The sequence below is a fragment of the Orcinus orca genome, chromosome X, assembly GCF_937001465.1.
Source record: "Orcinus orca chromosome X, mOrcOrc1.1, whole genome shotgun sequence".
NCBI lineage: Eukaryota > Metazoa > Chordata > Mammalia > Artiodactyla > Delphinidae > Orcinus > Orcinus orca.
Window position 1 is genome coordinate 112,647,292 of NC_064580.1, and position 26,770 is coordinate 112,674,061.

The 26,770-nt window shown below is 38.1% G+C and overlaps 1 protein-coding gene across 7 annotated transcripts in view; it reads left to right on the forward strand.

Annotated features, from left to right (window-relative positions):
- Window positions 1-1,201: 1,201 nt before the first annotated feature.
- SLC25A14 (solute carrier family 25 member 14) overlaps window positions 1,202-26,770 on the forward strand; it is a 34,105-nt gene continuing 8,536 nt past the window's right edge. Inside the window, exons 1-10 of one of the 7 annotated variants that reach the window (XR_007474739.1) lie at window positions 1,202-1,337; window positions 6,231-6,324; window positions 8,472-8,619; window positions 10,782-10,876; window positions 12,275-12,360; window positions 15,647-15,742; window positions 20,630-20,754; window positions 20,888-20,909; window positions 21,551-21,686; window positions 23,760-23,858. Coding sequence is in view for 4 of the 7 variants with exons in the window: in XM_049704558.1 (XP_049560515.1) it covers window positions 1,206-1,337; window positions 6,231-6,324; window positions 8,472-8,619; window positions 10,782-10,876; window positions 12,275-12,360; window positions 15,647-15,742; window positions 20,630-20,754; window positions 20,888-21,053 (942 nt within the window). In the remaining 3 variants the exon portion in view is untranslated. Of the gene's footprint in view, window positions 1,338-1,467; window positions 1,715-4,650; window positions 4,765-6,230; window positions 6,325-8,471; window positions 8,620-10,781; window positions 10,877-12,274; window positions 12,361-15,646; window positions 15,743-20,629; window positions 20,755-20,887; window positions 21,687-23,759; window positions 23,859-26,770 lie in introns of those variants that run through there. The other 6 variants (XR_007474737.1, XR_007474738.1, XM_004280546.4 and 3 more) reach the window with 6 other exon arrangements.

Genomic DNA, 26,770 nt, shown 5'->3' on the forward strand with positions numbered 1-26,770 from the left:
GTGTGGCTGAAAGGGAGTACTTTGCTGAGACGTAAATTTAAGGGTATTCGCATTTTGGAATGCATGTACGGGTTTCTCACATTATCTCTATATTTAGTAAGGAAGTTTCTGAAGGTAACAAGGGTATTATTAAAGTTGAAAGCAGTATAGCAGTGGTTAAGAGCCTGGGCTCTGAAGTCAGAACTGAATTTGAGGTCTTAACTTTTTAAGACCTCAGTTTTCTCAGCTATCAAAAGGGGGAAATAATAGCGCCTGTCTCATAGGGTAGTTGTGCGCACATCCTTTTGGAACAAAGGTATTCCCAAAATTTATTCATTTAACAAATAATTATTTAGGGCCACAGGCCTTGCATTGACTTACTTTTACTTATACTCAACGTCTAAACCATAGTATTTTGTATTCTTGCGTGATTACGGAACCTTCACGCGAGAGGCTTAAAAACATAGCCCATTGGTTCACGTAATTATCTATGGTGCTTTGAAGTTATTCCTTCTGGCTCCTGGGGTGGGGCTAGAGCCCGAAGCTGGTCACCAGGCCCTCTCATCATCTTCTGGCTGATTGTGAGGTGAGGATTAACTCGGATTTCCCCGTTAGTATTTCTACTCTTCATTTTCTTTATCTTGAACTTTTTATGGTCCCTTTTCTGCTTCTAACTTGCTCTTTCTCAACCATGTGCTTTGAGTACCTGGCGACCTCAGACCTGGTGCTGAGGTTATTTGCTTATTTGATCTTTATTTCTGCCCCCAGCCTGTCCCACTCCTCACCCCCGCCCCACTCCCCCCACAGCTCAGGCACCTCTGTAAATACCGCTCACTCCCTTTCCCTCATTTTCCCACTTTTGTTTTAAGCATTTGCCCCGCCCCCTCACATTCCCTCCTTTTTGGTACTCTGCCCGCAGGCGCCCCGCTCCGCCCTTTCACTCTGCTGGCTCCGCCCCTCGTACCCCGCCCCTCCTTTCCCTAGTCCTTGTACGCGTGAAGTGGGTGGTGATGCGGTGACGGGGCGACATCTCTGCACCCACGTTAGCTGCAGAAGCTGCCAAATTTCTCATGTCTTAGCCTCCTCTCCCTGCACCTCCCTAGAGTCGGGTTGCCCCTTCTGGGCCTTTGCGCCTGCAGCCTGCCCGACTCCTCCGTTAAGACCCTTGTCATTTCCGCCTCCTATTTCGCGCCTTCTCTTTTAGGCTCGGAGGGGGCGGAGTTGGAATGGCTGTACCACCGTTGCCGAGGCGACGACTTGGTTACTTCCGTTGGTACCAATACTTCCGGGTTGGCGTTGCAGTGGCGCTTCCGACTGTGGGAGCCGCGTCTTCCCAGTCGTCCGATGAGCCCGAGCAGGTGAGGGGGAGCTCCTGGGCTTCAAGGCTGGGGAGCGGGGCTGGGCCGCGCCAGGCCGCGCGGGGCCGGGCTGGCCTGGTTCCCGGCCTGGGAGGGGCTTAACGGTCCTTTGGTCTCTCTCTCCCCTCAGCTGAGTCCCTTCCCTGTCTTTCACTCTTCTGGCATCGGTGGTTTTACTTCTTCGATTGAACCCTGCTTCCTCGACCCCCCAGGGAGGCCGCCTCCTTCAGGCGCCTCCCTTCTCTCCACGAACTCGCTCTGACAGCTGAGGAACTGGCAAGATCCTGCTACCCAGAGGGTGAATGGGTATCTTTCCCGGAATAATCCTAATTTTTCTAAGGGTGAAGTTTGCAACGGCGGCCGTGATTGTAAGCGGAGTAAGCAAACACCTCCATTGTATTAGTGTGACGGATGCTGTTGAAAGATGCTCCCCTTCAGTTTCTACCCCCTGCCACTACTTGAGGTCAAGGCATTGAAGGCATCTATTAAAATGCAGTTCAGCTAACTAATTGGGATGACAGACATTATTAACATGAATTAGTTTCTCAGACAAGGTAACAGCAGGGACATTTGTAGTGTTCTGTCAGTGTTTCCTTGTTTTTTTCAGGCTGGGGATGCTTCAAGTCATCATGAACTCTTCCCTCCCCTTCATTCCCTACATCATCAAGTTCCTTTGTGTCTCTATTTTAGAAGTTTATATCTAACCTCACTGCCAACAAACATCTTGTCTGCTTTACTTCACACCATCCTAAGCTAGTTTCCCTGCCTCTCCTGTTTGTAATCCACTGGTTGGCTGCAGCCCTAGTAGGCTAACTAAATGTGGTAGATTTCCTCAAGTCACTTCCCTATTCAAAAACTTACAGTATCCCTCCCACCCTGCCACACACACTTTGGTTTCAGGACTTTCAACTTAACCTGTTCCTTATCATACTTTTTGTCTGATACTGTTTCAGTCAGATAAAATAATTCTCTGTTCCAGTTAGATTGCACTCTTCCTTCTGAGTCAAACCATACTGATGCTTGCCTCCACATGCTGTGTTTTTCCCCACATTTGTATCTATCCATCCTGTTCTCCCCGCACCCTCTCCTTACCTATACCTGTTGAGATTCTACCTGCCCTCTGTCAAGGCCCACTTTAAGTTCTCTCATCTCCATAAGCCTTTTCAAATTATTCAAGCCCATGCGGATTGTCTCATTTTCCATGCTTCTCCTGCTCTTATAGTTTGTGCTACATAGTTTGGCACTTATTTTTTTCTTTAATGAACTACTCTGATTTCTTCCACCAGTTTATAAGCTCTTGAAAGGCAAGAACTGTATTTCATACAACTTTTATCCCCACACCCATCTCCTTAATTATCCAGGAAACATAAATATTGTCATGGTGTTAGAACATATGTTGTGTGTGTGTGTGTGTGTGTGTGTTTGTTTGTTTTAAACATCATGTTTATACCCATAGCACATTTGGGCATTTAGTATGCCTTCAATAAACATTTGCTTGACTCTCCATTGTTACCTCCTGAATCTGAGAATCTCTAACGCCTACTCTTCCTTAAAGGAGAAAGCAAGAAAGGCACCTGCATTTTTCTGACCAGATCTTTGGAGTAGTGTAACAGGGTTATGTAATTTGTGTTCTAGATATTCTTCTCACTCTTTAGGCTATAAGATTTCCCTTAGTCAGACTTCAGAATACATGTCTGCATTTTGAAGGCATTTTTCATTGGCTTCTTAACATGATAAAAATATTTAAGGTACTATATTTCTACTTCAACTCAGATATGACTCTTTTCTTTTACCCATATCTGGGGATAGCCCCCACAAGTCAAAATCATTTTTAGAGTGCTTGGGGTATTTTACACAAGTAATTCTCTGCAACAAAAGCCAGGGGAGAGAATTAGTAGGGAGAGAATCTCTGAGGACCAGCAAAGTGTTGTGTACAGTGTGTAGCATTGGTCAGGTCCAGTAAGTTAACTTTCAAATTTTCCCTGTAACCTTTTACATACAGGCTGTATACATGCATAAAGGACATCACACTGGAACCAACCAAGTATTTATCAATAATGGACGTGTACCCAGTTCTGTACCAGCTATTGTAGGGGTTATAAAAAGTACTGTGAGACATGGTGTCGGCCTTCAGGGATCTTACCTAGTTAAGAGAGAAAATGACATGGGGCAACCAGAAGATAAACCTCATCCTAGTCATTATTTGTATGCCTGAGATTTAAGATATATAAGGGATACATGAAGGCTCAAAAGAGCATTATACAGCTGTGGAATAGCTATGACATAACATGCATGCATATATACAGCCTTATGTAAAAGGTTTTAGCTGACATTTGAGTGATTCAGTAGTGTGATATGGCCCCTACAAAAGTGACTGAAATTTTCAGCTGTAGTAATTGAAGTGTAATATAGAGAATGACAAAAATGAGCACAAAGTAGGGTAGCCAGTCTTGTTTTGCCAAATAAGAACACTAAACAATATCAGCTACCAACTACTAATACATTTCATACAAGAAAGGTGATTTTTAAAAAATGCTCCAGGAGTAGGAAGAACATGATCTTGTAATAGTCCTTTACATTAAATACATTTAGCTGAAATAAAAGGCACTAGGTGCCCTTATTTTCTTTAGTTCAAGCCAGAATCGTGAACATTTTCATTAAAGAACCACTGGGCTAATGGACCTGAGATTGTGACTGGTCTTTCTGGTCCCTGCTGTGGCTTTGCCCCCTGCCTTTAATTGCTTTATTATTGCTCCCTGAACCCTGAGCACATCTTCTTTATTAAAAGGCTGGGTAGCAGGTAGTCAAGTCAGGCTTCTTCTGCGATGAAAAGAGTTGAAGGAAGTTATAAAGAGAAAGTGTTGGAGACAAGTATAGCAGCCATTTGAAATGTTTGATTGTTTTGGGCAATCTCTAAATTGGTGAATGGAAAGGGCATTCCACCTTGCCCCAACTTAGAGAAGGGATATGCCATGGTCCTTGCTTTTCCATGCCTACCCTCTCATCATTTGTGTCATGTTTTACTATCAGTTGTAATCTTAAAATATGGGCATAGCTGAAAAATGTTGATAAGGTAGTATTTAGTACTCAAGACTTATCTCAAGCTGCAGCTGATAATTGAATTGCTTATTGCTACTTTGCTTTTTAGAATTATTTTCAACAGTTTTCCTCCAAAAGAGTTGTCTACTGCAGACTCTGTCAGATGGACTGGCTGATCATACTATGTTTGAAAGGAAGTTTCCGTAATTATTTTTCTGGCCTCTAAAACATTTGTCTGCATGTTAGCTATCCTCTCTGGAAAATTGTTCTTTTGTGCTTAGTTACAGAGAATTCCTTATGTGGAAACGAAACAAAACCTTGTCTCCCATAAAAAGAGACTGTGATTCAATGGTGCTAACCCCAGATTGGGCAGTAGGGGAGGTGGGCAGTAAGTATTATCTGTTAAAATGTATATTTGAGTACTTAACTATTCAAAAATGTAATAATGATAATAGCTAATAGTTGAACTAGGTGCTGGGTACTTTTCTAAGTGTTTTACATATATTATTTAATTTTCACAACAACCCTATAATATAGTATTTATTATTATTCCCATTTTACAGTTCAGAAAACTCAGGCACACAGTGGTTAAATAACTTGCCCAAGGTCACAGAACTAATAAGTGGTGGTGTCAGGATTTAAACCTAGGCAAGTCTGACTTTAGAGTCTTCATTCCTGACTGTAAACCACTTGAAGTTGCTTTTGAAATTCAATAGTATGCATACCATGAAGATCTGAAAAAGGAATATTTAAAAGAAATCTGAGAATCCATCCTCAGAAAATAGATTGCTTCCAGCTGGACCAGGATTTAGTAGGCAATGCCTAGAGTAGTAGTTCTTAAAGCGTGGAAGCATCAGCATTATTTGCAAATTTGCAAATTTCCCAGACCACCAATCAAAAACTCTGAGGGTAAGGCCCAGCAGTCAATGTTTTAATCTGCCTTCTAGATGATTCTGGTGCACATTGAAATTTGAAAACCACTGATTTAGAAGGCAGAACTGGAAAAAATAAAATCCAAGAGGGAAATAGCTGGGAGTGGCCGGAAAAAAAGGCTGAAAATATTGAGGGTGACAGGTCTAATGGGGGCGGGATGGGGAAGGAGGTGAGGGGGATGGGGAGTAGTATACATTGTTAAAGAACCCAAACATCAAAGAAAAACAATATTTGTATGTATGTGCTTTAAAAGGCCAGGGAAAAGGAGATTCATTAGATGGATGTATGTTAAATGTCAGAGAGAGGAGAGACATCATCCATATTGCCATCATTCCTCTGGGAACCAGAAGGAAGGTGAAAATGTGCTTAACTTACCCTGGGCCTAGTGGGGGGAGGTTGTGTGTAGCTGGAAAGTAGCTAGATGAAATAAAACCCTAAAATTTAGTGGAGAGATGAGAGGACTAAGACTATGAGAGGGTAGTGGTGTCAGTCTGCCTTGCACCTGAATCAAGCTAACTGAATACCATGAACTGCTTTTATGAGATGCCTCAGCCTATATAATTTAAAGTCCAGGCTCCTTCACTTGTAATTGTCTAGTTGGATGTCTAAGTTGGGTGTGCTGGATGGAATGAAACCTCTTCTTTGGGTGGGGATGGGAATAACATTAAAGAAACTAGAGAACGTGAAGGGCACAGGTTGATATTTGAGTGAATCGAACACTTACCTCTACAGAATGGCAGTAAAGAACACATTCATGATCATCACATAAAACAGGAGCCTTCATTTTTTGTCATTCCACCTGGTAGGGTTTTTTCTCTACATTTGTTTTATTTGCAAATTTTGTTGATATAAATTATGTGATCATACACTAACAGATGCTCCTCACTCTTGTGCCTTGTTCTGATTTGTGTTTACTTTTAGCACCAGAAAAGTGTCACTGTAAGCCATGAGATGTCTGGTCTGAATTGGAAACCCTTCGTATATGGCGGCCTTGCCTCTATTGTTGCTGAGTTTGGTAAGAAAGTGAAAACTGAGAAACCTGCTCCTTAGGGTATAGATATGGTAGCGTTATTTGTTTTTTGTTTTTTTTTGCGGTACGTGGGCCTCTCACTGTTGTGGCCTCTCCCATTGCGGAGCACAGGCTGCGGACGCGCAGGCTCAGCGGCCATGGCTCACAGGCCCAGCCGCTCTGCGGCATGTGGGACCTTCCCAGACCGGGGCACGAACCCGCGTCCCCTGCATCGGCAGGCGGACTCTCAACCACTGCGCCACCAGGGAAGCCCGCTTGCCCTATTTAAAAAAAAAATTATCATAAGAAAGTAATGTACTTTAAAAAAATATATTTATTTATTTATTTGGCTGCACCGGGCCTTCGTTGGAGCACGCAGGACCTTCGTTGCCGCGTGCTGGATCTTTGTGTGGCATGTGGGATCTTTAGTTGTGGCATGCAGGATCTTTTAGTTGCAGCATGCAGGATCTAGTTCCCTGACCAGGGGTTGAACCTGGGCCCCCTGCATTGGGAGCGCAGAGTCTCAACCACTGGACCATCAGGGAAGTCCCGCGCTATTTGTTTTAAAAACTGTTGTCTCAAAGCTATCAAGTAATATTTTCTTTATATATGGAATCTAAAAAAAAATGGTTCTGATGAACCTAGGGGCAGGACAGGAATAAAGACGCAGATGTAGAGAATGGACTTGAGGACACGGGGAGGGGGAAGTGTAAGCTGGGATGAAGTGAGAGAGTGGCATGGACATATATACACTACCAAATGTCAAATAGATAGCTAGTGGGAAGCAGCCTCAGAGCACAGGGAGATCAGCTCTGTGCTTTGTGACCACCTAGAAGGGTGGGATAGGGAGGGTGGGAGGGAGATGCAAGAAGGGGGAGATATGGGGATATATGTATACGTATAGCTGATTCACTTTGTTATACAGCAGAAACTAACACAACATTGTAAAGCAATTATACTCCAATAAAGATGTTAAAAAAAAAGATGTACACCTTAAAGAAAAAAAAGTACTACAGACGGTATGGCAAGTGAAGTTAAGAAAAGTCAATTTTAGGAAGCTGTTTTGATAGTTTAGTTATTTGTTAATTTGCTATGCTTAGGAAACATACATGAAAATATAGAGGGAGTGAGATAAGATAGGGGTTTCTGTTATATTCTTATACAAGTGGCCTTTCTTTGTGCTCAGTTGTTTATAAATTTCTTAGTAAGTATTCAGATTTCCTTTTTTCAAACCTCTTTCCCATTTTAGAAGATTGACCAAGATCAAACCAGATTCTTTTCTATTTGATTTTAATTTTGAAATACTTTTAGATTGTGTTTTTTCATCTTCCAAATTTTCTTTCCTAAACTGTTCATAAGTGACCCCAATCCACTAGTTTTTATTGACTTTCTTGGCATATTGTCTGGTGTTATGATATCAAGGTCATCAGTGACCAGAGCTGCATAAATATCTTGTTAGTTTTAGACCTTGAAATAGTCCTTGAAATATATTTTGCCAATGTAATGACCACTTCTCTGTGTTGATATAATAAGAGAAAGAAGTTTGGTTAAAGAAAATTTCCCACTCAGCACTGTGCTGGTGTTAGTCCTGAATTACCTAAGGAACCCAGATGAGTAGGCCAAATAGGACTTTGCCATTATCTTTCATAATACTAGAAAACTATTTCTCATAGACAGATAAAAGAAAAAACCCACAAAACTTTGTAATAGTATTTAAGAGTATGTGGAGCAGCAATCCCATGCTTTCCTATCTTCTTGGTGAAGATTTGGGGAGATTTTATGAGGGAGAAGTAGGGAGACTTGAGGTGGGAGGGGGGCAGAAGGAAGAGACAGATAAATGCCAGATTGTATGTTAACAGATGAAATTAAAACATTTACGTATTTTGCATTTATAGTGTATTAGGACTATCCTAAAGCACTTTATTATATCACAGTTTCAGTTATACTGTGGGTCAAATCCTGCTGCCTAGATATAGTACATTTCACTTTATCACATACAACTCTTGTCCTCTGATAGTGATATTTAAGTAGAGACCTAGGTGTTAGAAAAAGAATTTTGTCTTATGTTTTAAAAATTACCATTGGCTTAAATTCATCCAAAACTTAACTGTGATTCTTTGGAAAAACTTATAAATGAGTGTGTTCCTTCACAGGAACTTTCCCTGTGGACTTGACCAAAACGCGACTTCAAGTTCAAGGCCAAAGTATTGATGTCCGCTTCAAAGAGATAAAATACCGAGGAATGTTTCATGCCTTGTTCCGAATCTATAAGGAAGAAGGTGTATTGGCTCTGTATTCAGGGTGAGGACTCTTTCCTTACGTCACGAATAGAAATACTTTTTTGAGAAGCCATGTATTTCAGCTGTCTGATAGTTTGTGCCCTTTATATTCACCATTTCAACTTATAATTCAATATTGATGTGCCAGTTTATATTTCACCTGCTTGTAACTCTTGAGCTTTGGATCTTGTGTTCATTTGGCTATAAGCGATACATTTTAAAGTGGATATCTCATTGCAGCATTGGCTTTTTCCTGTTTTCCTGAGAGTCATCCATAGCCGCTGTGAATAGCGGCACCAATTCGCAGTATATATTTCTGTGATAATCTTCCTGAGTTGCCAAATACTGACTTGTAAAAAAATTTTTCCTCTTTAAAGAAATACTATTCTGGCAGTTTAAATAGAAAATGCAGAATGAAAGAGCGGGAGATCCATCATTTTTTTTGGGGGGGTCATCTTTTGGTTATTCATATGTCAGTGGTTTATTGTCCAGTGTGTTGTTTATCTGCTGCCAATTTACTAGTCCACTCCTGCATCTAGGGTACCAGTTTATTGCTCAGAGAATGGATATCAGTTTTATTATTAACTTACGTTAGCCTTAATTTCAAAGATAGTTTACTTGGGGGAAAAAATCAAGTATTACATCCTTAAGCAAGTGAATCATGGATCATCTGTTTCACCTTGTTCTTTTATCAGCACAGATGATCACAAGATTATTTTTTTCAGATAGCAAGCAATAAAGTCAGAAATATGCATGTTTTGTCATCATTTTAAAATCTTAACTGTTTGAGCTGCTGCTGTCTTTCTATTTATAACAGCTAAAGTATACTTCTGCAGTTTGGAAGAATCTCAAAGGAGGTATGAGTGAGAATGTCTCCAGTTTATAAGCAGAACTTAAATAGGGTGAAATCTTGGCTCTGGTACCTCCTTGATAGGATTGAAGATATATCTGCATCTGCTAGGAAGTAAGGTTGATTTAAAAAAAAAATCTATGAAGTGGGTAACGGTGTATACTTTTTCTACATTACTGGATTCAATATGCTGATATTTTGTTAAGGAGTTTTGCATCTAAGTTCATGAGAGATATTGGCTTGTAGTTAGTTTTCCTTTTCTGTACTGTTTTTTTGGTTTTGTTAGCAGGGTAATACTAGCTTCATAAAATGAGTTGGGAAGTGTTCCCTCTTCTGTTTTCTGGAAGAGATTGTGTAAGATTGGCATTCATTTATTAAATATTTGGTAGAACTCCCCAGTGAAATGATCTGGGTGGGCCTGGAGAGTTCCTTTTTGGGAACTTTTAAATTATAAATTAAAAAATTTTAATGATTATGAGATTATTCAGATTATCTATTTCATCTTGATCGAGTTTTGGTAGTTTGTAGTTTGCAAGGAATTAGTCCATTTCTTCTAAGTTGTTGAATTTATGAGCATAAGGTTGTTTATAGTATTCCTTTATTATTCTTTTAATGACTGCAGAATTGTAGTGCTATTCCTCATTTTATTCCTGTTGGTGACATTTCTCTTTTTACTACTGGGACCCTTGCTAGAGTTTTATTAGTTTTATTGATTTTTTTCAAAATAACTTTGTTTCATTGATTTTTCTTTATTTTCCTGTTTTCAAGTTTATTAATTTATGCTCTTTATTATTTACTTCCTTCTGCTTGCTTTGGGTTCATTTTGCTCTTCTTTTTTCTAGTTTCTTGAGGGTAGGAACTTAAATTATTGATTATTTTGAGACTTTCCCTCTTTTCTAATGTAAGCATTTTGTGCTATAAATTTCTCTCTCAGCACTGCTTTGGTTGCATCCCACGTATTTTAATAGGTTGAATTTTCATTTTCATTCAATTCTATTTATTTAAAAAATACACCCATGTCACCCATGGATTGTTTAGAAGTATCATTTAATTTCCAAGTGTTTGTGGATTTTCCTTATTGATTTCCAGCTTAATTCCATTATGGTCAGAGAACATATTCTATATGATTTCAATTATTTTAAATTTTTGAGGTTTGTTTCATGACCTAGATGTCCTCTCTTGATGAATCCATGGATGCTTGAAAAAAATGCGTATTTTGCTGTTTTTATGGAATGAGGGGGGTGATGGAAGTGAGTAGGCTGTCTAGATATGTATAATCTGTGAGTGCATGTTAAGTATAACTGACTTTCTTTTTCTTTCCTTCTTTCTGGCAGAATCGCTCCTGCTTTACTAAGACAGGCATCATATGGCACCATTAAAATTGGCATTTACCAGAGCTTGAAGAGATTATTTGTAGAACGTTTAGAAGGTCAGTATAAGACTCCTTATTTTCTTTTAAGGTAACACTCAAAGGGATTGTTGAAATCATGCTTAATGAGAAGTGTTCATCACAGGGTGCCTGAGAATGGGTAGCAGTCATTGCAAGGACAAAATAAGCTTGTACTGATTTGGGATTAATCCTTGCAGAGGTGATGTATAGGTTAGAGGGACCTGCTCTTCAAGTTTGTCCCTTTTCCTATCAAACGAACAAAAAAAGGCTTCTGGTCATCACAGAGAGAACATGGAGCAAACTTGTTGAGAAAATTAATGCTGTCCTCATCTACAAGAGGACTTCAACTATAAGGAATCCTCTAGCTGTGGGTTTTGATAAGCTTTGGTCAGGTAGAGTAGTTTTATATATATACAAAATATGGCCACCTTAACCCACATTCAGCATTACCATATGTCTCTCTATTTGCTGCTGTAGCTTTTTCAGCTGGATACTATACTAAAATGGTTATTTTACTACAGGCCTGAGGCTGTTGCATAGTTGGGGACAGCTGGAGAGCTTTTCGGTTGGTAATGTCCTTTGAATTGCTTTATTGTCTAAGTCAACTTTTTCTGGAGCCTTTTTGCGGTACACGGGCCTCTCGCTGTCGTGGCCTCTCCCGTTGCGGAGCACAGGCTCCGGACGCGCAGGCTCAGCGGCCATGGCTCACGGGCCCAGCCGCTCCATGGCATGTGGGATCTTCCCAGACCGGGGCACGAACCCGTGTCCCCTGCATCGGCAGGCGGACTCCCAACCACTGCACCACCAGGGAAGCCCGGTTTATCTAGGTTTTAACTTGTAGGCTCGCTCTGGTGAGGAGGCGTGGTGAAGATTGAATTTTAGAACAATACGCTCTGTGGTTTCTTTGTTCTTTTTTCTAGCTGAGAGGATTTAGTTCCAAATGACTAGTTTTTCCACATTTAACTACAGAAATCTTCTGTCAATAAATAGAGGCTAGTAGATAATATGGCCAATTAAAATTAATATTTAGGTATTTTTTTTCCTATTAGACATAAGATTTTATCCTTTAACATTCGGTTCCTGAGTCTTTAGAGTTGATGATTCTCCAGAAAAAGACTTAAAAATTTTTTTCTTTAGATGTTTGAAATGATTGAAGGAGAAATAGCACATTCTGAATTTATATGGAATATTGGCAGTTATACAGAATAATAGGATATATTCCAGTGTGTTTTAGAAATATCTATTTTAATTTTATATGTTTCAGTACTGATTTGGAACCTAGAAATATTTGAGTTTCTTTATTTTCATAAGCTTTGTGGTTCATTTCTGTAGTCAGTTCTCTGACATGGTTCCCTTTCTCTGATAGCTCAGCGCTCTGTTCTCAGAAACTGGTACCTCTTACAAGCAGACCTTTCTTTTTTTTGTTCATTTTTACAGATGAAACTCTTCTAATTAATATGATATGTGGGGTAGTGTCAGGAGTGATATCTTCCACTATAGCCAATCCCACCGATGTGCTAAAGGTAAGAGAAGTCTGGCAGCGTTGGATGTATGCAGTGTGACACGAAAAGAGCATGAGCTTTGAGTCAGATTTGGGCTCAGATCCCCACTCCGTCACTTGCCAGCTGTAAAACCTTGGTCAAATCACTTAACTGCTTTAAGCCTCAGTTTCTTCATTTGTAAAATGAAGATAATTCAGTATGTATTGCATAGGGTTGTTAAGAATTAAAGATAATATATGTAAACTGTTATCATTGTACTTGGTAGGTAGTTGATGCTTAATAAATAGTAGTCAATTTATTATGATGTGCATTAATCCATTGGTCTTCAAACTAGAGTATGCAAACCTTTATAGGTTCTTTCCAAGGGGGCTATGCAATTTTTTTTTGGGGGGGGGGCTATGCAATTTTAAGGGAATCAATTTCCAGATCCCTTACTTTCTTTGTACCCTTCTCAAAAACTGATCTGAAAATGAGCTTGTGTTTAGAACAGCCCTTGCCCCACTTTACAAAAGAAAGGCACATTCCCCCACCCATTCCAAAACACAGTATGGTATATTGACCTGTGGTGTAACCTGGAGTATCAGACAAAGAGATAAAGTGAAATACAGTTTTTAGAGAAGCCTCCTTTAATAACTAATTGAAATACTGTAAATCTATAATGTCGCTATCTTTTCCTGTCTTATCCATATTTCTATTAAGAATGAGATTTGGCTTTAAAATGATATATTTTGGCCTATTAGAGATATTCTGAATTCAGAACCAGAACAGTATAGGTTAGTGGTGCTGAGTTTTTTTACAACGTAATTGAATTTCTTTCAGATTTTATCAAAATTCAGAATAAAACATTTATTTAATAATATCAATGATATCAATCTATATCTTATTTAATCTAATAATCTAAGTTAATCTAATAATAGCAATCCGCATCTTATTTTTGAGATAAAATCGTTAACATTTTTTACTTATTAACTCATTTACACTTATGATAATTAAAAGCACTAAATATATGATTAAAATGTGTAAGAGGATCCCAAGTTTTTAAAAATCATTTTAGGGGGAATGTGAGAAAAAAGAGTAAGAGAACATATGTTTTATTTATTTGAAACCACAAGTGGCTAGGTTGGTGGAGGGGAGATCTATTGTGATTCAGAGTTTTGAGAACCGAGAGAGTGACTTGAAAACAACACACGTGAAAGAAACCAGTGGTGGTTGATGAAGAAATGATATGAAATGATATTTCTGGGTTAAATTGAGAATACTTTAGCTACAGAATTTTTATATCACTTTAGATTTACAGAACAAGTATTTTGAAGATAATTGACTATATCCTAAAACTCTAAAATATGTGCAATATAATTACACTGGTTAGAATGTGCTTTTCAAGAACAATAATATTTAATTCCCTAAAACTTCCTTTGTTATCCATCAGGGTCCTAAACTTAATCATATAAGTGATTCACTTCAATTTCCTGTTGCTCTGACCTGTCTGGTACAATTACAACCATTGACCAATGCTACAATCTCCCTTTTCCTTTCATATCCTTAGGTAGGGCTGAGTGGTGAGTGGTGCTGGGATGTGGAGGGTCGGGGGTAGTCACAATCCTATATAGGAGTTATAATCACAGTTGGGCTGGTTAATTCTTTCATTTATCCTTGAATAGATCTTTCTCTGAACTACGTGCCGCTTCCTTGCCTTTGTGCATGTAGTTCTCTTTTTGCCTGCAATGCCTTTTCCCCCTTTCCTCATGAATTTATCCTTCAAGACTGCTCAGGAACAGGGCCAAGACTAGGACAAGGGAGATACTCCCCTTGGGTGCAAAATGTAAGGGTGTGCCAAAAAACTCAATAATCAAGAGAAATAACATTTTTATGCAATATTTTTCAAAAATTAAAATGAATGTGAAAAATTCATGATGAACAAAATAGCAATATTTTGTACAATCCGTCTCACTCACTCTAATCCCGCACTGTTGGATCCTGTCTTTAATTACAGTTTTGATACTTGGTTCATCATGGGTTTTTGTGCATTAATTTTGATTTTTAAAAATATCACATTAAGATATTATTTATCTGGATTACTGAGGTTTTTTACAACCCCCCCCCCACTACATTTTGTGCCTGAGGAAAGTGCCACACTTGCCTCACCCTCATCCCAGCCCTGGTCAGGAATCACCTGCATAAAGAAGTCTTCTACTTACCATAGGATATTTGTGGTTTCAATTTGTCTTTGTGATAGTTTCTATTCCATTTTAATTTGGTTTAGGTTTTATTTCAAAACTCTTAGTATTAGCAGTTGACTTTCCGCATAAAAACATGCTGCTGTAACATGATTTACCAAGAGCATTTATTAAAACCTAGAGTTGTGCTTCATGAAAATCAGGCCTACATTTGGGCCACTAGTACTTAGTGACTGATTACTATGATCTATATGTGCATTCGGTGGAAATTGTACCAAATCTTTTACATGGCCTTTTAATGCTGTATCTCCTTTCTTGTGCCTCTCAAAGGCTACTTTGCAGAATACAGTGTCATGCTTTTTACAAGTAAAACTCAATTTAAGGTCTTGTAAGCATTAAATTATATTTTTAAACTTTTTTCCTGCTTTTTATACTTCAATAAGCAATGCATGTTCAATGTAGTAAAAAGTGGAAGGCAGGAAAAAACACAAAAGAGAAAAATGCCCACTTGGAGCTTCATCACTTAGACGTAAGCCACTGTCAACATTTGGGTGTGTATGTTTAGTCAGTCTCTTTGTTGAACATATGGTTATTTTTAAGTCTACATGTTTTTCATAAAAATGATATACCATACATACTGCTTTGCAACCTGCTTTTTCTATTTAGCAATTAATTGTTGACATTTTCCAATATCCACAAATATTATTCTACAATAAAATTTTATGGCTGCATAGTATTCCCTTAAATGGATGTATCATAGTTTATGCAGCTAATCCTTTGTTGTTATTTTTGGACATATAGGTTGTTTATAGTTTTTCACTAAACTAATCATAGTTTAAATGGGTTATTTTCTATCCCTACAGAGTACTCATTCTTTCTTTTCCCCAAATTTTTTTCCAACTCCAGAAATGATGGACTTAGTATGAGGAATGTGAGGCTGATAAAAATTGTCTTTATAAAATATACTTTGACACAAATTACATTCTTCTATATGTAGGTTAAGTCATTAATTTCATCATAATAGTAAGCTGATTTTTAATTCCCAAATACTGTTTTCTTCATTTTAAATGAGTGAAACATCTCAATTTGGTTCTCTGTCAAAATAAAATGTTCACCTCTTCTGATTTTAGATTCGAATGCAGGCTCAAGGAAGCTTGTTCCAAGGCAGCATGATTGGCAGCTTCATTGATATATACCAACAAGAAGGTACCAGGGGTCTGTGGAGGGTGAGTACTCTTTTCTTGGTATTATTCTTTACACAGTTGCTAGAATTTGCAAAAATTACCTTTTATATAAAGCCATAAAATTGTGAATTGTCACCTTATACTATGTAAGATTCTTGGTAACCTAAAAAATAAGGTAAGAAGCTCCTTATCAGCTATGAAAGGACCAAAACTTATCAGTTGTCTTTATTTCTGCTTAATGTTTGGGGATTGTATGTGTGAGAGAAGTTATATTGTTTGAGATAGCCATTTTGGTTTGTTCAAATTCACAGTGAGTTTAACTTTTCAATCTATATTTTTGCCAGTTTTGTATTAACACAGCAATGTATGTTTATGGTAGTCTCTGTAGTGCTTATGATCAAAATTTATTGCCTAAAACAACTTTTTTAACATTATAAAAGGTAAAAGATATACTATAAAATGTTGAGAAAGTATATAAAAGATAAAAATATCCAGTAGTCCCACTAGCTAGAGATATCACTGTTAACATTTTGTCGTATTATCTTCCACTCTTCTATCTATACTTTTTAAAATATTTTTGTTCCTGTAATTTTTTATCCAGTTTTAATCACTTAGGATTGTAATATTAAATAAGACTACTAGTAGTAGAGAGTAGAATGGGAAATCCATTAATAGACTCTTAAAAGAGAGAGCTTTGCTTTTATTATTTCTTTATAATTTTCCCTAACTACTTACTATAAAAATTTTCAAACATACAGACAAGTTGGAAGAACAGAACAATGAACACCTACATAGCTGGATTAAATGACTCAAAGTTTGGCCCTATTTGCTTTATCTACTTATGTATATACACACATGCACACACATACCCATACACACACACACACACACACACACACACACACACACACACGTGCACACTCTCTTTTTTTGTTTAAATATCTAATGAGTCTCTCTTTTTCCTTTTTTTCCTAAACTATTTGAAAGGAAGTTGCAGACATCGTGTTACTCCCCTAAGTACTTCATTATGCATCTCCTAAGAATAAGGACATTCTCCTACATAATAACAATACCATTGTCACACCTAAGAAAATTAATAAGTCCCTAATATCTAATACCTAGTCCATATTCAAATTTCCTTTATTGATGAGGTCAGGTCAGTTTTCTTATATAAAATGTTTCCTTGCATTTCCCCTGTATTTCGTGTAAGCTAGAAGTTAGATCTGTTGGCTTGATTAGATGCATGTTAAACTTCATAGATGACACTATTTCATATGCATCACAGCAAGAGACACAAAATGATAGTTTGTCCCAAAATTGGTGATGCCAAGTTCGTTTACTTGTTAAGATGATGCCTACCAGGTCTTATCATAGTAAAAGATACGTTTTTTTCCCCCTTTGCAATTAGCAAGTAATTTGTAGGGTAATATTCTAACAACGTGCATATATCCTATTACTTAATGACCTTTCACCAAATGATCTTAGCATCCGTTAATGATCCTTGATGTTTGCTTTTTGATAAAAAGCACTTGGAGGTACACTTTCTTTTCCCCTTCCTTCCTTCCTTCCTTTTTCTTTCTTTCTTTCTTTCCTTCCTTCCTTCCCTCCTTCCTTCCTTCCTTCCTTCCTTCCTTCCTTCCTTCCTTTCCTTTCCTTTCCTTTCCTTTCCTTTCCTTTCCTTTCCTTTCCTTTCTTTCCTTTCTTTCTTTCTTTCTTTCTCCACACTGCACGGCATGCGGGATCTTAGTTCCCTGACCAGGGATCGAACCCGCGCCCCTGCAGTGGAAGTGTGGTGTCTTAACCACTGGACTGCCAGGGAAGTCCCAAGGTACACTTTCTTGATTAGTCTAATTTAAAACCAGAAAATGGAACTAACTAGAACTTTTTTCACAAACTAAGGCTAAGGAAAAGGCAAAGACAGAACAATAAGTAGAATTGGAGATTTTGTCAGGGGAACATAGCTACTTTGTTTTTAATTAAAATAATCTTTTAATTGTGTTAAAATACATATAAAATATCACATTTTTGTACAACCAGTCTCCAGAATTCTTTTCATCCTGCAAAACTGGAACTCTGTACCCATTAAACAACAACTCCGTATTTCCTCTTCCCCTAGCCCCTGGCCACCAACCTTTTATTATCTCTCTATGAATTTGATGGTTCTGGGTACCTCATATAAGTGGAATCATACAGTTTGTCTTTTTATTACTGGCTTATTTCTTAGCATAATGTCCTTACTTAGCATAATGTCCTCAAGGTTCATTCATGTTGTCACGTGTCAGAATTTCCTTTTTAAGGCTGAATAACATTCCATTATATGCGTATACTACATTTTGTTAATCCATTCATACATTAATGGACATTTAGTTTGTTTCTGTATCTTGGCTCTTGTGAATAATGCTGCTGTGAACATGGATGTGCAGATACCTCTTCAAGACTGATGTCAATTCTTTTGTGTATGTACCCAAAAGTAGGATTGCTGGATTGTATGGTAATTCTCTGTTTAATTTTTTGAGGAACTGAACATAGCTACTTTTATGATCCAGGCTACTTACTTCATCCAGGCATGTAAGGAGAAGTGAAGTATATTGTGTTATGTATTCTTTTGACACAGACATGTATTATTTACATATTAAAATATGGGAATCTTTTTTTCATTTCAACAAGGAAATATGTTTACATTTTTCTTCAAACACATGTCTGTATTTTGTTTTCCTGCTTTGATTGTAACATGGGTACTGGAAACATTTCACTTTCACTGGAAACACTTCACTTTCTTCCAAACTCCATTGTAAGAAATAACAACAGGAGTACAGTAATAAAGAGTAACTGGCACTTAAGTCAGAGTTGGACAGATAGTAGAGTAGTGAACTGGAGAGCACTTGCCCTGTTCATTGCTGTCGTACACCACGTGAATCCAGTGTGGCCAAATTTTCTGGGCTTTCAAGAGAAGCTGGAAATTTGCATTCCTGTGTGAAATAACCATTCCTGTGGTTTTGTTTTTGTTTTATGTTGACAGCTAATTCAGCCTTTTAAGAAACACTGTGTAGGCCACACAAAACATGTCTGTGACCTGAATTCAGCCCGTGGGGCCTTACGGTTCACCAAATTAGTCTTCTGAGGCCATCTTCTAACAGAGTTGAGCAGGTGGAAGGATCAGAGAGGAAGGTACTGCTGGGCCAGCCAGCCTGATCAGCAGAATCAAACATCTCCTGATGACAGCACAGCTACCTCACTTCCACTTTATAAATGGAGTTTGGGAATTTAGAGATGATTGAACTCTTTAATTATAACAGGTATCACAGAAAGCAGTTGTTCCCCATCATATATTATTTTCAGTTTTTTAAATGATATTTAAATTTAAACACAATTGTAAAAGTAAAACATTCCTTGTGAAAATTTTTACAAAAATTTGGCATGTGTTTGTATACCTTTTCCCCTAAAGTTAGAATAATACTATAAGTAATTTTATGTCTTACCTTCTTCAGCATTGTAGGCATTTTCTCGTATCATTCATATTCTTCAAAAACAGGACTTTTAATGCTCTGGCAGCCCTATGTTGTAACGTGAGCTGTGATAGGAATACTGTACTAGTGAGTGAAAAGCTGGTAGTGTTATCACAGGAGGACTCATAAGGAGGTACTCCTTTGCCTTGGCCTTCTCCCTGGCTGCATCATACGTTTGCTGTCATCCTAGTGTGTCCTTTCTGCACATCCTAAATTCTGTGAAATAAACTTGAAAGCTCTTTTCTCCCTACTGACTTTTGCTTCCTGGTTTTATTTTTAATAACATCTTTATTGAGATAATTCATATACCATAAAAATTTGCCATCTTAAAGTGTACAATTTAATGTTTTTTGGATATCCACAGACTTGTGCAACCATCACCACTGTCTAAGTTTAGAACATTTTTATCACCACAAAAAGAAACCCCATATCCATTAATGGTCACTTCCCATGACCTCCAACCTTCCCAAACCTAGGCAACCACCAATCTAGTTTCTGTCTCTATAGATTTACCAATTCTGGCATTTCTTGTAAATGGAATTATACAATATGTGGCATTTATGACTGGCTTCTTTAGTTTAACGTACTGTTTTTAAGTTGCATCTATGTTTTAGCATTTATCAGTACTTCATTTCTTTTTATGGCTGAATAATAATTCCATTGTATGTGTATACCACATTTTGTTTATCCCTTCATCAATTAATAAGCATTTGGGTGGTTTGTACTTTTTGGCTATTATGAATAATGCTGTTATGAACATTCATGTACAAGTTTTTGGATAAATATATGTTTATAATTTTCTTGGGTATGTATCTAGATGTGAAATTGCTGGGTCATGTAGTAATTCTATGTTTAACTTTTGAGGAATTGCCAAAGTGTTTATCACAGTGGCTGCCATATATTGTATCCCACCAGCAGTGTATAAGTGTTTATCTTCTTTGGGGAAATGTCTATTTAGATCTTTTGCCCATTTTTTAATTGGGTTGTTTGTCTTTTTATTATTGTGTTATAAGAGTTCTTTATTTTGGATACTAGTCCATGTATAATATATGATATATACTAGTCCAGATATATGATTTGCAAATATTTTCTCCCGTTGTGTGGGTTGTCTTTTCACTTTCTTGATGGTATCCTTTGAATCACAAAAATGTTTAATTGTGATAAAGTCCCATTTATCTATTTTTTCTTTCGTTGCTTGTGCTTTGGGTGTCATATCAATGGTTTTATTTTTTAGTACAGTAAGTGAATTGGAAATTTATAAATGTTCCAGTATTAGCTATTGATTTGAAGGAGTAATAACCCCTATACTTCAGACTTGGATTTTTTCTGTTAGTTTTTAATTCCTGACTTACTTTGTTCACTTTTAGACTTATGTCACTACCAGTGTATTTCCTTGGTGTCTCATGTCACTTATGTTTTGTAGGGTGTTGTCCCAACTGCTCAGCGGGCTGCCATCGTTGTGGGAGTAGAGCTACCAGTCTATGACATTACGAAGAAGCACTTAATATTATCAGGGGTGGTGGGAGACACAATCTTAACTCACTTTGTGTAAGTATGATAGGTTGTACTCATTCCATATATTTAGTACTTTAAGCACAAAAAGCATCTTTCACTGAAGTCCTCAGGTAGAATTGATAATGGGTACATATGGTCTAAATACCTTTTTCTCTCTCATCACCAGAACTTCAAGCCTTCTGATACAGGTACAGAGATTCCAGATGCTATGGGCACTTTGGTACTTGGGGGCAGTGTCTAATACAGTAGCCTATCAGAGGTCTGTAGGATTTGCATTTGTTCATACACAGCCTCTGTATCTAATAAACTCATCTATTATTTGCTTTGGTTAATTTTGGATCAGAAAGCAAATTTTCTCAATGAGAAACAGAATAAAAGGGTGAAATTTTATAGGGCCTGTGAAACAAAACCACAGTTTTGGGCTGAAGACTGTTGCTAATTTCATTCTACGTTTTCTTCATCTTGCAACTTTTATGATATTTTACTACTCAAATGCATTTGGCGTATGATGCTGTGGTTTGAAAAATGTACATAACTAATAGATGATGCATAATACTTCCTGCTTAGGGAACTTGCTAGACTTATATAAACTGTCCCCTTAAAAAAAAAAGGCTATCTGAATTTTGGATTGAAAAGTGAAGGGGACAACTTTTGAATAATGTAAAGATTAGTAAATATTTCCTTTCTTTTTAGATTGTAATGAAAGGGCAAGTGCCAGGTTTTATCTGATGAGTCTGACTCATTGTACATTTATATTTGGACTAATTTCAGTTTAAGCGGGCAGAGGTGGAAGTGGGGCAGTCTGTCTTCTTAAAGTTTTTATCTTTAGTTCCAGCTTTACATGCGGCTTGGCTGGGGCTCTGGCTTCCAATCCAGTTGATGTGGTTCGAACTCGCATGATGAACCAGAGGGCAATTGTGGGACATGTGGACCTCTACAAAGGCACTTTGGATGGTATTTTAAAGGTACGCACACTGTGAACTTGGATTGTATTTTTAATTTTCTTTGATGTCTCAGACCTTCTTGCAGTCTTTATTCTTAGTTGCTGCATTTCATTCTGAAGGTGGAAGAATCATTATGTCTATTTTTAGTAGCCTCTCAGAGTAATTCCTAGGTAGGAAAGCTGTCTCCTTGGCAATCTGCTGATGCACAGTGGTCCTTAATATTATTATTCCAGTTTGAATGCTTAAGACTGCAGGATACTTTTATCAATAGCACCATGTAGAATTACTGATAGAAAGGACTTAACATTATCCCACATTTGCCCATTTCAGACAAGGCAGAGATGCTATAATAGAAAATCTGGTACTTGGTTTCCATTCAGCATTGTACTATTGTTCATGGTTTGGCTTTGAAAGTTTCTGCTATGTTATGTTTGTAGGAAGCTGAATATCATACATGTATTATATATTATATAATCATTCATGATAATACTTCTACAAAAAACAAATTTGGAGCTAAAATATGATATTGTCATATGGTTTCTCAGTTTAGTTAACAACTATTATCTATCAGGCACCATTTTAGTACGTACAGAGAAATTACAGTGTACCACATGTATACAAACAGATAATCAACACATCTTGTCAAGTGATAAACTCAGGGGTCTATGGGAGGAAATTTTAGTCCAATTTGGAAGTTTGGGATAGGTTTCCTGTAGATGGAGCGTCTAAAATAATAGTAACTCACATCTGTTGAGTGCTTTACTGTGTATCGGGGACTGTCCTAATGAGACTTACATGTATTCATTCATTTAATCCTCACCAGTACAGCATACTGAAGTGCTAAGAGATTAACTAACCTGCCCAAGGTTTCACAGCTAGTAAGTGGGAGAGCTGGGATTTCAACTTAGACCATTGGCTTCAACCCAACATTCTTCACACTGTGGTGCCTTCCTCATGTTGGTGGATGAGGGTTAGTTAGGTTATAGAGGATATTGAATGCTATGCTGAGATGCTTGGACTTATTCTTTTACTTGATGAGGAGCTATTGAAAGATTTTAATCAGGTCAGATCTACGTTTTAAATAGATCACGCTGGCTTTGTGGAGACAGTTGTTCTCAATCTTAGATGCACACTGCAATCACCTGGGGAACATTCAAGCTCTGCACCCACCTTAAACCAATGACCTCAGAACGCCTGGGGTGGGAGCCAGGTTATCAGTATTTTGAAAACTCCTCAGGTGATTGCAATGTTCGCCCAAGGTTGAAAACCATTAATCTAAGGGGATAAGCCTGGAACAGTGGTTCTTAAAACTTTAACATGCATCTGAACCCCCTGGAAGGCTTGTTAAAATGCAGGTGGCTGGGCCCCATCACCAGATTCTGATTCAATAAGTTTGGAGAAGAACCTGGGAATTTGCATTTCTAACCAGTTCCCAGGCAGTACTGATGCTCCTAGTCTGGGACCACACTTTGAGAACCACTGACCTAGAGATAGGGAAACTGATTAGAAGGCTCTTATAGTAGTCTGAGCAAGAGATGATGAGAGCCTGAACTTGAGCATGAATAGTGGGGATAGAGTTGAGAATAATTTAGTTGATAAAGTCAACAGGATTTTGTTGACTTGATGTGGAGAGGTGTGGGAGAAAGAAGATGTCAAAGATAACTTCCCAAAAAAAAAAAAAAGATAACTTCCCAGTTTTTGGCCTTGGTGACCATGTAGTGACATTCATTGACAGAGGCATTACAGGAAGAGGAGCAGGTTTTGTGGGAGACATCACAGTTTTGGATATTTTGAGGAACACCCAGTGAATATATTTGGATATCTTAGTCTTAACTTGGGGGAGAGTTCAGGGGTGTAGATAAGAACCTGGGGAAGCAGTAGTGTACAGGTGTTACATAACTGGAGGGGGAGGCCAAGGAGAGCAGGTAGAGGAGTTCACAGCTTTTTTGCTTTCCTAGCACACTGGAGTATTATAAAACTCCTTCCATTCATTAACAGTGATTCACAGAAGCAGTGATTCTCATACCCTGGGGAGTAGAGTTTGGCAAAAGACCCCCTTTCTATTTCTGACATGCTCACCCTTCCACTTGACAGTCACTGGTATAGAGAGAAGTGGGACCAAGGAAAGAACTCTGGGGAAATACCAACTTTTAAGGGCTTGGCAGACGAGGAACCCAGGAGAGACACCAAAAGGTAACACTTCAGGGAATTCCCTGGCGGTCTAGTGGTTAGGACTCTGCGCTTTCACTGCTGAGGGTGCGGGTTCAGTCCACTGTTGGGGAACTAAAATCCCACAAGCTATGTGGTGCGGCCAAAAAAAAAAAAAAAAGAAAAAAAGATAACAGTTCAGAAGATACGAGGAAACTTACAAGCGAGTAGTGTCACAGAAGCCAAGGGAGTAATGAGCTTCAAGAAGGGATGAGCAGTTATTTAATGCTAAATGGAATAGAGAGATCCAGTATAAGGACTGCAAAGTGTCTGCTGGATTTAATATTTTCTAGAGGAGGTTTGCTGGATTGGTGTTTGTAAAAGTCAGATTGCTGTGCATTGAAGAGTGTGTTTAATCATTCATTCATTCATTACAAAAATGTTTGTGTCTTCTGTGCTAGGTACTGTTCTAGGTTGGTGAACAAATAAGTCCTGGCCTTCATGACATTTTAATTCTAATAGGAAGAGACAGATAAACACATAGGAAGTGAGGATGAGTAGACAAGTATAAAATACTCTTTCAAGAAGGTTGGCTAAGAGGAGATAGAGGGTATAGTAATATAGTAATAGCATTTATTGAATGCTTATTATGTACCACACACTAGAGTATATCCTTTAACTCTCAGCAACCCTATAGAGTGGATAATATCTTTGTCATTTTATATAGGAGAGAACTCAGGTTCAGAGTAGCTAAGTATTTACCCAAGATTATATACCTAATAAGTGGCAGATCTGAGATTTAAATCAGGGTTTGTTTGATTCCAGGGTTTATACTTGTAACCACTATGCTGTATGATATTGTCAGAAACATATTTTCATGTTGACAGTAACCTTTAAGTACTTATATTTACTCACTCATTCACTTACTTGCTATTAAAATTCTTTAAAACAACTTTGCTCTTTATTGTCATCATACATTTTTATTTTATCTATAAGAGTGCCATAACACTTTGGTGAATGGAATTATGCATTCATCTCTGATGTAGAAATGAGCAGCTGCAAATCTCATCCTGTTACCTCTATATTAAAACCCTTGAATGGCTTCTCTTTGATGCAAGGTCCATATGACTTGACCCCTTTTTACCTCTACAGCCTTATCTTTGCTACCTTTATTCTGTATTCCAGACATACTGAACAAGTTCTAGTACCAGACTTTTCTTTCATTCCCAAGTTTTCACCCATGCCATATACTTTGTTAGACGGCTAGCTTCTACTCATTCTTCAGATTGCATTATTTTTTCATAAAGGCCTTCCCTGACCATTAAACTGTGTATGTGTATGTAGTTCTGTATACTTGCTCTGTCATAGCATTTAATATATTTTAAAAAACATCTTTTTTTAAACATCTTTATTGGGGTATAATTGCTTTACAATGGTGTGTTAGTTTCTGCTTTACAACAAAGCGAATCAGTTATACATATACATATGTTCCCATATCTCTTCCCTCTTGCGTCTCCCTCCCTCCCACCCTCCCTATCCCACCCCTCCAGGCGGTCACAAAGCACCGAGCTGATCTCCCTGTGCTATGTGGCTGCTTCCCACTAGCTATCTACCTTATGTTTGGTAGTGTATATACGTCCATGCCTCTCTCTCGCTTTGTCACAGCTCACCCTTCCCCCTCCCCATATCCTCAAGCCCGTTCTCTAGTAGGTCTGTGTCTTTATTCCTGTCTTACCCCTAGGTTCTTCATGACATTTTTTTTCTTAAATTCTATATATATGTGTTAGCATACGGTATTTGTCTTTCTCTTTCTGACTTACTTCACTCTGTATGACAGACTCTAGGTCCATCCACCTCATTACAAATAGCTCAATTTCATTTCTTTTTATGGCTGAGTAATATTCCATTGTATATATGTGCCACATCTTCTTTATCCATTCATCCGATGATGGGCACTTAGGTTGTTCCCATCTCCAGGCTATTGTAAATAGAGCTGCAATGAACATTTTGGTACATGACTCTTTTTGAATTAAAAAAACATCTTTTTTGATGTTTCTTTAACTTCATAGAATTCATAAAATTCACCTATTCAGAGTGAATAGGCTTTTGGTATATTCACGGATATGTGCAACCATCATCACCACAGTCAATTTTAGAACATTTTCATGACCTCAAAAAGAAACCCTGTGCCCTTTAGCTATTACCTCCCTGTCTTCCAGCCCTAAGAAACTACTAATGTACTTTTATCTCTGTAGATTTGCCTATTCTGGATATCTTATATAAATGGAACCATACAATATGTGAGCATTTTTTTTTTTTTTTTGCGTTATGCAGGCCTTTCACTGTTGTGGCCTCTCCCGTTGCGGAGCACAGGCTCCGGATGCACGGGCCCAGCGGCCACGGCTCACGGGCCCAGCCGCTCCACGGCATGCGGCATCCCCCCGGACCGGGGCATGAACCCGTGTCCCCTGCATTGGCAGGTGGACTCTCAACCACTGCGCCACCAGGGAAGCCCTATGTGAGCTTTTTGACTGGCTCATTTCACTTATCATAATGTTTCAAGGTTCATCCATGCTGTAGCATGTATCAGTACAGGCATACCTCAGAGGTGTGCTTCCAGACCACCGCAATAAAGCAAATGTCACAATAAAGCGAGTCACATGAACTTTTTGGTTTCCCAGTGCATGTAAAAATTATGTTTATGCTATACAGTAGTCTATGAAGTGTGCAATAGTATTGTCTTAAAAAAAACAATGTACATACCTTGATTTGCTAAAAAATGTTAACCATCATCTGAGCCTTCAGTGAGTCATTTCTTTGCAAGAGTAACATCAAAGATTACAGATCACGATAACAAATATAATATAATGAAGAAGTTTGAAATATGACGAGAATTACCGAAAGTGACAGAGAGATACAAAATGAGCAAGTACTGTTGGAAAAATGGTGCTGATAGA